General features: G+C 41.9%; 1 protein-coding gene across 1 annotated transcript; it reads left to right on the top strand.

Moving 5' to 3' along the window:
- Positions 1–333: 333 nt before the first annotated feature.
- On the top strand, positions 334–3,025 carry rmi1 (RMI1, RecQ mediated genome instability 1, homolog (S. cerevisiae)). The gene is made up of 3 exons (XM_024001826.3): positions 334–648; positions 915–1,128; positions 1,214–3,025. The coding sequence occupies exons 2-3, from the start codon at positions 979–981 to the stop codon at positions 2,840–2,842; spliced, it is 1,779 nt and encodes a 592-aa protein (XP_023857594.1). The 5' UTR covers positions 334–648; positions 915–978; the 3' UTR covers positions 2,843–3,025.
- Positions 3,026–13,643: the final 10,618 nt, after the last annotated feature.

A 13,643-nucleotide genomic window follows, 5' to 3' on the forward strand; every position in this document is an offset into this window, starting at 1 on the left:
GGGACGTCCATACCCCCCCAATTGAAGTTGTAACGTAAATTATGAAATTGGGCTAGGTAGGGTTTAGGATAAGGACGTCCCAAGGATATCGGATTGCAGTGATGATACTTTCCGGTTTTCACTACCACAGCCACAAAGTCAAAATTGGCTATCGTACAAATTTATGAAAACAAAAATGTGCTTTTTGGTCATACTTTAAAGTTAGAGTTAGGCATAAGGTTAGCAGTTTGGTTAGTGTTAAGGTTGGAGTTAGGTTTCAAATCTGATTTAAGAAGAACATTTTACAAATAGGCGGGGTTTATGACTTTGTGTCTGTGGTAACTAGTGATGTGGTAACTCATTCTTCCGTACCTAGATAGTTTGGTTGATATGTAGCAGGCTTCGCGTTCAGTCTTACTGATAATGTGAATACTTACTAGTTATGTTCATATAGGGATGTATCTTGCTAATTCTATCATAGTTCTAAAATGTACATATCACACCTTTAGTATGCTTCGCGAAATGTCAAAAAAAGTATTATGGGAGCTTGCCTAAGCTCCTCACAAACATTTTCACTCTATTCTGCCTCCACATTTTTGGCGCCTTGGCGATTCGCCCAACGAAAAGCAGCCGTACTAGTCTTCTCGTACAGAAAGACTAAAAACCATTGTAAGTAAATGAAGGTTTCTCTTTTTTTTTTAAGTGACTTCTGTCACTGTTTGATATTAAGTTATTTCTCTGACTGATTTTCTTGCTTTCCCATACATGCATGAACACTAGCTTTCTGTTTCTTCATACTGAAATGAATGTTCTCTTTTAGATACGTTCCATTCCCATTGAAAACAACCGTCCCGTTCTTATTATACTTCAGTACACAGATTGTCATCTGCATGGCCAGTGAGTCTATTCTCACTCTGTCCTCTGGCACTTTGTAGGCCTATGAGACATTGCCTGGAGGTTCTGGTCAACTGTTAAGTGGCACCACCTGACAGAGAGGGGATGAGCCCTCAGGATGTGCTAGCAACCCAGACCTGGCTCCAGTCCTCTTGGCAGGTCCAGGTGCCTTTCGCCTGGCTAGAGGCATGTGTGGAGTGGCTGCAACAGGAAGGAGGAGGAGCCCCCCTGCCTCAACACCAGCTTAATCAGCAGGTACTATTTCATTAACCATTTTTCTCAACTCCGGTACAAATGAATTGAAGCTCTTTACACAAATTTAACATTTGTGTCATTGCAGGTCCTGGATCAGTGGCTGCTGACCGACCTACGTGACCTGGCCCACTCTGTGCTCCCTGCAGGGCTATCTCAGGTCCAGAAGTCGGAGCTCAGCGGCAGCTTCTGCGTGCAGCTGGACTCCCTACTGGACATTAGCCAGCCTGCCTATGGCCAGCTTCAGGGCTGGAGGGGCACTGACTGCACCAACGAGGCTGTGTCAGCCATCACCCAGGCCACCCAGCGGCCCTGGGAGGCCAAACCCACACGCATGCTGCTGCTGCAGCTCACTGATGGTGTGCAGACCCTGGAGGCCATGGAGTACCAGCCCATCCCTGCACTCAGCACCACCCTCAAGCCAGGAGTCAAACTGCAGCTGCAGGGCCAAATAACCTGCCGGCTAGGGGTGCTACTGCTGAAGCCAGGCAACGTAAAGGTGCTGGGAGGGGAGGTGGAGGAGCTGGGTGAGAGGCACTCTCAAGGGAAGGTGCTATGCAGGGCTCTGGGACTGCCTGAGGTGGAGCTACAGGGTCCGGCTGAGCAGCCAGAGGTCCCACAACCAGTTAACCAGCAGGCTGACAACCAGGAATCAGACGACCTGGAGCTGCTGGCCAACCTGGAGACCCAGGAGAGGCAGGTGGGGTGGAGTGTGGAACCCAGCCTGGAGAGTGGCTACAGGACCCGCAGTGAGGAATCCTCTGCCTCTTACAGAAATGCCTCGTTGCAGAGTCGGCTCATTGAAAGCCTTGCAGATTCTCTACTCGTAAGCTCTTCGCCCCATGAGGTCCTGGAACTGGACAATTTGGACATCCCAGATGAGGACTTTGATGACCTTCCCCTGGATGAGCTTGATGGTATGATTTTCCAGGAGAGCCCAATCCAACTGACAAACAGGAGGGATAATCAAAGAGACAACCTGAGGAGAAGGCAGGAAGAAGTATCTAACCACAACGCTCCACCATTAGATGACATGAGAAACGAAAGCCATTTTGACTCCCTTGATGAGAGGGATGGTCCTGTTTTGGACGAGGACATGAACTGCTTCCCACCAGAGCCAAAAGCTCCTAGACATGAGCAAAGACGAGATAGTACCTGTGTCAGAGAACTGGGAACAGGCCAGCCCTCTGTGGCAGGAGCAGAGAGGCTCTCAACCAAAATCCCAGAGAGTGCGGTGACTGTGACGCTCGATTCATCCCCGTTTACGTACCTGTGTTTGCTGCAACAGGTTGCTGCGGGCACCTCGGGCCTGCTGGAGTGCGTGAGTGAGGTGTGTGTGAAAGCCTTCATCGTCACCCTGCAAGGGAACCTCAAATGCAGTAAGGGGGAGTGGCGGGTCAGCGCCTCCATCTCTGATGGAACTGGTTACATGGACGTTCACCTCTCAGACCAGGTTCTGACGGGCCTGCTGGGGTTCTCAGCGGCTGAGAAGTCGAAGTTAGACCCAGCCCGGAAGGACGCAGGGATGAAGGCGTGTCAGCAGGGCCTGGTGGACATGTGTTGCGTGATGACTCTGCGGTTGGACCCCGCCGGTGGGAAGGCTGTGGTCCTCAAGGCTGATGCAGTCACAGAGGAGGACTTCCGAGCCCTGGAGGAGCGAGTGAAAGGCAGGCGTGGGCAGGAGGACTCTGGGACATGGACCAGTGAAGGCTGCTGAGGGGAGGACAGCTCATAATAATGGCTGGAATGGAGTGAATGAAATGGCATCGAACGTATGGAAGCCATGTGTTTGATGTATTTGATACCATTCCACTTATTCCACTCCAGCGATTACCATGAGACCGTCCTCCCCAATTAAGGTGCCACCAACCTTCTGTGATGTGGACTATGGAGGACTGCTTTGGGGAATTCTGGGTTGTGATGACTGCCTTGGATGTATGTGGATTTCCAGCTCTCTGGCCCTGGTCCACTGTTGTAAAACTTCATTCATGCAGCCATCAGGCTACTCTTGAACATTTTTGAATGTTCAAGGGCAACAATGTTAATAAATATGAATTATTCTTAAAATATATATTTTTTTGTGTTTTGAATGTGAAGGAACACAAGCTTATTACAGTACTAAAATACAGTATTTTTAAGAAGTTAGCCTTCAGTATTTGATAGAAGGTATGCAACTGTGTAGATGTCCCTCACTGATGGTTGATTAGATTAACTTTTGCTAATGTATGACAGTTTTATTTTGATGGATTAATCCTATTTTAATGTTTTTCTCTATCCTCTGTACTCTTAGAATTACTTTTCACCATCCCTGCTTTTGCTACAGGTCAGTCCATGTAGTTTACTACACAATGACACATTTTCGGTCATATACCTCTGTTAGTCTTTGAGTTGTAGAGTGGTGCTCAGGCCATGGGCAATTCGCTCTGTTTCCCCGTAAAGAGACTGAGTAATAGTCGGCCTTGGCTCATTGCTATTCTGTGTTGTGCACACGCATCCAGAGCTTTCGTCTGATTTCATTCAGCCCTAACCAAAATTAGTAGCCTGCGTTGCATGTCATTAGCCTGTTATGCGTTAATGACGGCCCACCGTGAGAAGGGTGTAGTCCAGAGTAGTGAGCACCCATAGGCCTGGGGAATTAGCTGCAGAATGGGACGACGGGCTTGGTTGGGTGGGTGGATTAGAGGGAAGCCACACATTGGTACAATGTTCTAACTTTTCTATGTCTTATTCATATTGTTACATGGATGAAATTGTATCTATAGTTTGAACGCCGTATTTATTTGGATAGTGAAGCCAAACATTTATGTGTCTTTACTCCAGCATTTTGGATTTGAGATTGTAGTGTTTCATATGAGGCGACATTACAGAATGTCACCTTTTTATTTGAGGGTGTTTCCATGTCTGTTTTACTGTTTGGAAATGAAATTACTTTATCTKCCCCCCCCCCCCATTTAAAGAAGCCATAAGGATTATGGATTATCATGAATGAAGATCATACCCCTCCCCCCCAAAAAATGCTAACCTGTTATTGCTAATGGTGAAGGGTTTATGATGTTGTAGCGTCTCACTCATCATTATTCATGATTAATTAATGAGTGTTCAGAAACATCTTATCTGCTCACTTAAAGAAATGTTTTCCATTCAGTTACTATTGGACAAAACAAACTGCAAATTAGTCCAAGTTTGTAAAGTCCCAAACTTGGTGTAGTCATTGAGTGAAAGGTATATGGGAACAAATACAAAACTTTTCACTATGATACACTATGTGAATTTGGCTGAATAATTGACATCTTCACATGGGGGGACCAGATACATAGTGCTTTCATTTCCAAACGGTAAAACAGATATGTATGGAAATGCCCTCAAATTAAAGGTGACAATCTGTAATGTCGCCTCATATGAAACATTTACATTTCAAATCAAAAATGCTGGAGTGGAGGAGACGAATAAAAATGTTTAGCTTCGCTGTCAAAATAAATATGGTATTCAGCCTCCAAATACCCTTTCCAGCCTAAAATTTAATCCATGTAACAATATGAATAAGTGTACCGGTACCTCTTCACAGTCCCCAAGTCCAGAACAGACTATGGGAGGCACACAGTACTACATAGAGCCATGACTACATAGAACTCTATTCCACATCAAGTAACTGACTCGAGCAGTAGAATTAGATTTAAAAAACAAACACCTTATTAAACAGCGGGGACTGTAAAGCAACACAAACATTGGCACAGACACATTCACACGATAACATACGCACTATACATACACATGGAATTAGTACTGTAGATATGAGGTAGTGGTGGAGTAGGGGCCTGAGGGCACACAGTGTTTTGTGAAATCTGTGAATGTATTGTAATGTTTTAAAATTGTATAAACTGCCTTAATTTTGCTTGACCCCAGGAAGAGTAGCTGCTGCTTTGGCGGGAACTAATGGGGATCCATAATAAATACAAATACCTAAAATCCAAAATGTTGGAGTATAGAGCCAAATTAAATATTTTAGCTTCACTGTCCAAATACATACAGAAGGGAGTGTATATGCCGAGGATGATTACAAAGGCTCAGCTGGTTGGCGTATGGTGCTTGCAACAACATGGTGGTGGGTTTGAGTCGCTTGAATAAAAAGGTCTGTTAAATAGCAATACCGTATTAATGCATAGATACCTTGATCTACAGACCTTGCTCATGCGCTACTCTTATAATACATGATAAATAGTCTGAACTTCATGAAATAAACTCTTGTGTCCTAGCAAGGCATCTTTCCCCTGTTTTTAGGAGTAGTGTGAATTACTTTAGAAGCAACATCAGAACATTTTGACTTTGCTAATAGAGGCCATTTGCAATGTTATTTCCCTGATTTTATACCACCCCCCTGCCACACCCCCTCTTTCTGTTGCAGTCTGCCTTTACGTTCTCCAGCGAGTTTGTATGTTCCCGAATTACAGGTGAGTGGTGGTGGGTGCATGGAAAGACGTGCTAATTTCTCTAATGCTCGTACCACAGATATAGTGTACCCTTTTGGTCCTTTCGTTTTTAGAGGAAAAATGTACATCAGCAAACCAAACTAATACCCGCAGCTGTAATTTACCTTCCCTATTAGAGATGGGTAATGAAAAATTCACTTAGGCCTGGCCTCTTTGTCTGAGTTCCATGAAGATCAGCAAATGGGTTTCTCTGCCCGAGCCGTCCCTGTTTGTGTGTTTCCAAGTTGAAGATGCGCGTCATTAGGGAATAGAAATTACAGGAAAATTGGTCTCACAAAACATTTGGTACATTATTTTATCCAGACGTTGATGGGATGGGAATTATTAGGATCTAGCGGAGAGTGGGTTCAAGCAGAAGCAGAGCCATATCTCTTCAACTGACTGGGTTTAAGAGGTCAAATTCTGTGATGTTTGTTCATCATTCTAGTACAGTATGAGTCATGCTAATGATGTGGCCATCATGAAATTCGTTTTTAGGCACACTAAAACGATCAAATGTTTTATCTAAATGAAGACAGTTTGTAGTTTATTGTCCCTCATTACTCATAATTGCATGTTCTATGAGCATCTATGATTTATGGTTGTTTACAATCATTGGACCTGAATAGTTTTTTGCATTGACTATCAAAACAACAATGCGAACATCTGACGACTGACAAATGTATGACCAGAGGACACTTGTGTCATGATCAAAAATATTGTTGGCTATGGCAGAGCTGATTTGTTGCAATAAAGCACAGTAGGATCAAGTATACTCTTTGTACTGCAGTATTGCAATAGAAGATAATTGAAGGAGAACTGCTCAATGACATGAAGTCTGAAGTTTTGTGGTACAACTCACTGGAATATAGCATTCCAAAACGAATCATCCTTCCTGAATCTCTCACACTCCTATGGAAACAAAAAAACAATACGAAAAGGAGTGTGAGTGATGTGGGGGTAAAACTGCAATTACTGAACTAAATTGATTTGGTATTTTGCCTCCATTCAGTGCAGCGGTGCATAGTTAACCTTACCAGACTAATGGGAAAGCCATACCCTGGGTGCGCTGAAAGAGCTTAAACAGCACTTCGACGAACAACTCACTGAACACAGACGTCAATTCAACGTCTTCCACGTTGGATCCACGTTGGAAAAAACATTAATTCAACCTGTGTGCCCAGTGGGAACGGCTTTTCCTCCCTTACCCACTTCCAAGGCACAGTCAGTCCATTCTCACACCATACGCAATAATTACATACATTTGAAAATGTATGAAAAGATTGAGAGAATGGGTGATTGAGACAAAAAAAGACAGAATTCATTGGCCTCCACTTGTCCTTCACTAAATGGGAGAGCGGTCTGTCAAGCTCATCAATTAGAGGGTAATTGAATGAAAGTTGTATAAATCATGTTCATGTTGACTTGACACCACCTCAACCCCCTTACCTTCCCAATTCTGAATAGCTGGAAGCCCTGTGTTGTGTTCATTAGGCACCAAAAGGAAGAAACAGACTGGATTTTTGTGATTTGTTGAAAAATGTTTTCCGTTGCGTGCCCTAACGAACACAAACCTGTTCTCCTGTGTTAGGGAGGAGGACATGATGTGATGGAGGTGAGGGTCATAGACCTATGCAAATAGTCTTTTATTACATGCCTCCTTTAGGGAGTTGACACAGACCCCCTCATGCCACCCACTGAACTGTCCATGTAGATATTGATCTAATCTCTGAAACCAGTACCATATTTCACGTGTGCTGGACGGCTACTTGTTTTTTTTTCTGGGCGCTGAGGTGTTCAAATCGACACTGTACAGAAGCATTTTTTATGTTTGTTTGTTTGTGCATGTGTGTGTATTGACTTGCCTATGTGTGTTTATTGGTTTAGATATTGCCTTTCATTCATGATATGAAAAAGGTCATCAGGAAACCATTGAGAAAAGGATAAATGAAGGGAAACATTATACCTCAAAAGGAACTGTGTGTGTTAGAGAGAGGGGGCTAAAGTTGACTCCAACCCTCTTCTAATTCAGTCACCTTTGCCCCCATGGTCCCTGTCTATGGTTCTTCGTCTGGATTAAAACAGGTGTGGTTGTTAACAGTGTTCTTAACAGTGAGGCACCAGGAGCGGGAACATCATGTCTACGAGTGCCACACAGCTGGAGCGACACGAGCCACCAGAGAGCCCGCTGCTAATCACTTAATTGTCGCCACACACCAGCACTCTGTAAACAACTAGCGCTTCGGCAACAGAGGTTATGCTGAATTATACCAACATAATTATGATCATCAGCGTCTCCCTCGGTCAGAAACACAGTCACTCTGTCTGGGGACTTGATTAGTGTTATTAATCTATTAAACCGAAAATGTAACAGCTGGCAACCAATAGTCTTATCAATTAGAGTAAATGATCATACGCTGGAGAATAACTTTTAAAGTACCCGTGTTTGTTTTCTTAATAGGAAATGTTGGCACATCTTGTTTAGAAAATGGTCCGTTCTGCTGATTCAACTACTTTTGTATTTAATATTATGAAACCATTTAACTCCTTTAAAAAAAAAATACATTGAAGGGCAGCTTTCTGGATATGGAATCCACAGGGGAAAAGGAAGGGAGGATGAAAAAAAAAACACTGAAGTAGAGCAGAAAGATGGACTTCTCCTGGAATGAGATTGAGAAGACTGCCCAAAGTCGAATTTGCTGGAGAGGATTCATTGATGGCCTTTAGCCTAAGCAACAGTGTTTAATCGTCCCGGGTCGCTATAAAGTAAAGGGGACTTAATCAGCCGTATATTTTGGGTTATGCCAGGGTAAGACAGTCAGTTGTACTGAGCTCATATACAAGTTAGATTCTTCAAGAATCAATGGATATTAAAATGACCAACAGGAAATGTGCCGGATTATGTCTTTAAATGACAAGAGTTCAGACATGTAAGTCAGCAGGAGACAGAGTTGGATGGTGCATGGACTTGGTATCAATTAGACCACACAGAAAGCTTCTCCTGTGGAAGAAGGGAACAACCAAGAGCACATGTCCTTCCAGAAGCACCAGATGCTCTTTACCGAGGCCTCGCAAAACAGAAATTAACATCTCTGATTTGAGGGAAACATCTTTGAGAAATGTTCCTTTGCCGTAATTGAGATGCCTTTCAGACGGAAATCCAATTAATAAACTCGGCTAGAGGGGGGAAGAAAATGAAGTGGCTGATTGAATGGTTGTCTGCAAGTGTTCCCTGAAAAAAAGACCAAGGTCGGACCACTCGCATGTATGAGCTCAACCATGATGTCACCACACTTCGTGGAGTTCTTGTGCGTGTGCCCTGTGTGACCCTATCCTAGGGCTGAGTGGATGCACAGGCAGATCAAGGCCAGAAGTATGTAGTAGCTGCTATATAACACCAGACTGAACAATACATTCTGTAGCTTCTTCACTTGCACATAGACCCAGACCTGTTAGGGGTTTTAATGATGCAGTCGGGCCAGTTGCATAACACATCTTAAGTTAATGTTCCCATTTTCATTTCCCTTAAGGTTTCCTTAACTTTAAGTTGCACAAAACATTTTAAGGTGATTTCCCCCTTAAATTAAGTGAAAATGTTAAGGGTGCTCATGAGGTCCCTTAAGTGCTTCATTCAGTATAGATACCAATGTAAATAGTATTTGTGGAGGTGAATGTTGCTTTCCTCTGCCCTGGTTTCAAAAGGAAACCATCCTCCAACTAGCTAGCTACTTATTGTAGCTAGCTATCTACAGAATTTAGCTAAACAATGGAAGGTGCACTGTGCACAATCCATGGCTACAATGCTAGCTGGCTAGCTAGCTACCTACTCTGTAAATTAGCTAGACGTGCTAGAAAGTAATAGAAACAAGTTAAGAAAAAAGTTACTAAAAGAAACTTATTTTATTATCGTCTGAATCAATTTGTTTCTCCTGTCTTGAATGTAGAGGTTCTATTCAGCCATTTTCCAAAATATATGAGATGTCTTTGACAAGAGGTTCAGTCAGTGAGTCAGATCGTCTCCATGGTAACCAGAGACTCTTTCTGCCATACATGCCTTCAAACTACCATAAAACCCTTAATTTATGCCCTTACCTAAGGAAATGTTTGAGGGGCTCTATGCAACACCCTTAAACAATTCCCTTAGGTAAGGGAAAATTATTCCTTATTGGGAACACTTAAGATGTTTTATGCAACCTGGCCTTTAGCACAAAAAATTCATAGCATATTGCTTACTTAAGTACATTTATTAAAGTAATGATTTTATACTGCCAAGTGTTGTAGTCCATATGTTAATATTCTCTGATTTTACACCATGCAGTCCAGAGATTGACAGTTCAAGTTGAGCTATGTCAATGAATAAATAAATCCATTGCTGATGTGGCAGAGTGTGTGGGGCTTGCCATCTTAAGGCAACCATTCTCTTGGCTGCTGTTAAACCGGCAAGCCAAATCCTTTTCTGCCTGTATGTTAAATTCAGTGAAGAGTCATCATTAAGCAGTAGCACATTGGGCAGACATGAGATGGGTTTAGGCAAAATGCCTGATAAGGATGAAGCCACAGATTGCCAAAAGGAGAAAACCTCTGGGCACTCCCAGACCATATGAATGAATGTGCCAGGAGTACCCTGGGGGCAGAGCATGCAGACAGGTTGACTTTGTTCATCCTGAAAAGTTTTTGGGGGAGTTGCATAACTCATATGGACAAAATTGTAGTGGGTCATTTGGTGATTTGGGTTTCTTGATGAGAATGTAATATTTATTGGACCAGACACTACTCGAGCATCATAATCTCTCTCTCTCTTATGGACACTGGTTGCCACGGTGGCATTAGTAATTCAGCAAGGGATATGGTGATATAGGTAAATGTCCACGTGTTTACCATAAAAAAAAAACGTAAACACGTGGAAATCTCTGGAATAACCGAATGTGCGCTGTGAAATGTTTTTTCTTTTTATTAAACAGACGTCTCTTCAACCAATACTTTATCAATTAAAATATAGGCCTAATTTTAAACCAACTCGACTTGCAGTGCCATTTGTAAAAATGTAACAAAACAAAAAAACATCAGCAACCAGTAAACAGAGGATCTGTCTAATGTAGGCCTAGGGCAAAAGTAATGATGTGATAGAAATTCACCATAAATTAAAATCACTTAATGTAGTCCTCTGGGTTGAAGAGAGCAAGTAATCTAAAAAATAATGATCAACCCAACTGGTTAGGCCTCGAGAATTAGTGAAACCGAGAACACATAATGGCGCCGGTGCATTTCCCGAGAGATTGTGCGGACTAGAGCAGGAACATTCATGAGGAAATAAACAATGGTTTAGGGTAAAACGCCACACCTTTGGTCTGCACACAGCATGTGGCCAACCAGGCCCCCCACTTGTCTCCGGGGAAACGTATATGAGCGCACAGTGGGAAGCTGAGCGCCCGTGCGTTTATAGGCAGTCAGACACTCCGCTTGCCAGAACCCGGGTTTTAGAATAAACCCTTCTAATCTAAGGTTTTACAGGGAATTGCAAGTGCCACACGGTTCCCAGAACAAACAAGCAACACGAATGTGCGTGGGGCCAAATACATGAAAATAATACACGTTTTATATTAATTTTTATGCAGCAAATTTGGCTGTCCAATGCATTTCTCCACCACCGGGGCAATACAGTTGATCTTATCTTAAAAGTAGAATGAATTTGTCTGAAATGTGCCATAGAAATTATAGATAATCATGACCCTGAACTAACTTGTACAAAAGGCTCTCCTTCTGACACTTTTTGGTTATCTGTGTCTTTTAATTGCACTTTTTAGTTAACGGACCCTTTAATTGTAGACGCCTCTGAGCCCTAGAGATGTGCAGAGATCGCTATGTATCAGACATCAATGGCGCAGCCCATGTTATACAAGCTTTTTGGCACTAGAGACATCTCTATATATCTATATGCTTTGAGCGCACCTACAACCAATTCACTTGTTAATAAACACCTTCCTTTTGTCTTTTAGTTCAGTGCCAAACAACCCATGGAGTTGTGAAGAATTCTCCCGCATTTGTCTTTGTTATGTGTGTCACAATATCCAAAGTGAGAAACCCAAAATATTTACGTTTTACTTCATTTTTATGTGTATAGATGCACATTTCAAGATGCGCTGTTGTATAATTAGCGGTAGGATGTTGAGTTGTTGCCGCGTGTGGATTTGAAAAGGAATGATAACATATGTATTGAAATGATCAGATTTATACATTTTATGAATATATTTTGTAAATGTTTAGGAAATAATTTAGGTTATATGAAATACTGCATGAATGTCGAGGAATATGTTTGAAGTAAAATATCCTAATGCAAATATGTGCTAAATTTTTAGCACACACTTATGGAAAGGAAATGGATAATTGAAAGGACTAAATAAATGGCAGCTGCAACTCTCTAAACTGATACCCCAACTCTCTGCCCTACCCTTGTCCTCTAACCGGGACACCTGCTCATGTATCAGCTCCTTACCTTACCCGCTGCATTCAGAATAGGCAACCTGCCATAAACTCCTGTTTTGAATTAAACCCATCCTTCTGTTTAGGCATATGGGATTCTCCAATATAATTAAATTTTAAGCACCAATGCCACAAAACTGCATTTTTAAAGAATTACCTGCAATTCTACACATTTTGCCATGTTAATGATATCTGTGTGAGAGTGACTAACAAAATCAATGGTGGCCCCCTGGAGATCAGGGCACATGCTCGTTGTAACGGCTTTCTTCCTGGGATGAAGGAGAGGACCAAAACGCAGCACGGCTAGTGTTCAACAATTTAATAAAGAATATGTGAACACTACAAACAACAAAAGTGAAAACCAAAAACAGTCCTATCTGGTGCAGAACACAAAGACAGAAGACAACCACCCACAATCCCCAACACAAAACAAGCCACCTATATATGATTCTCAATCAGGGACAACGATTGACAGCTGCCTCTGATTGAGAACCATATTAGGCTGAACACAGAAACAGACAAACTAGACAAACATAGAATGCCCACCCAGCTCACGTCCTGACCAACACTAAACAAGCAAAACACACAAGAACTATGGTCAGGACGTGACACTCGTTCAGTATTCAGCCATGATTCCTACAAGTTTAGATAATTGACTAGACTAATTTACCAATCTAAAAATGGTTAGCTGACATGGATAATTGATTGACTGTTGGTTATGCTTGGAGCCGGCCCTGGGTTAAGCTCTAGAAGTAATAGGCCCTACCAAAATGATTGAATTGTTTACATTATTTCTCAAGAGTATACTTATTTTAGAGGAATCCAAACAAGTGAACAGAACTAAAAAGGTATTTACAATATGCCTACATGTCTATTTGCATTAGTCACCTCACTTGCCCATATAATTTTGTATTGCACCAGTATCAACAAAAAACAGTATACTTGTTCAACCACATGCTGTGTTTGTAATTAAAGGTAACACCAAAGAGTCAAACAGTTTGGTAAAACGTTTCAATGGTAGGCCACTCATGGCTTTACACTATGCAATAATGTCACCAAGAGCTCGATCTAAATGTTTAGTTGTGGCAGGACTCAAGTGAATGTTTAAAAATCATGTTTAACAGTGCATACCACAATGGCCTCTATAACAGATGTCAAGGTGAAATTATCATTTAGTGGAATTACAGATGTAGGATCTTAATATTTTAACCAGTTTGCTACAACAGGAAAACAATCCTGCAGCAACAGAAAATGTGGATTATAATTAATGGCCATTTTTGTAGAAGATACATTTTTCATAAGGGAAAATCAAGTCCGAAATTAAAACTTCAGAAGCATCGTTAAACCTGGAATAAACTAGAAGTTAAATTCCTGCAATGCAGGAGAGTTCTCATGCAACAGGGTGATCAAATTTTAGATCATACATCTTTATTGTCCTTCTTATACCATGTACGTTTGTACCATCTCAAACTGTCTTTTTCCTACGTGTGTGTGAATATATATATATATATATATATATATATACATATATATATATACTGTACCAGTCAAAAGGTTGGACACACCTACTCA

This window comes from Salvelinus sp. IW2-2015, linkage group LG15, assembly GCF_002910315.2.
Source record: "Salvelinus sp. IW2-2015 linkage group LG15, ASM291031v2, whole genome shotgun sequence".
Lineage (NCBI taxonomy): Eukaryota > Metazoa > Chordata > Actinopteri > Salmoniformes > Salmonidae > Salvelinus > Salvelinus sp. IW2-2015.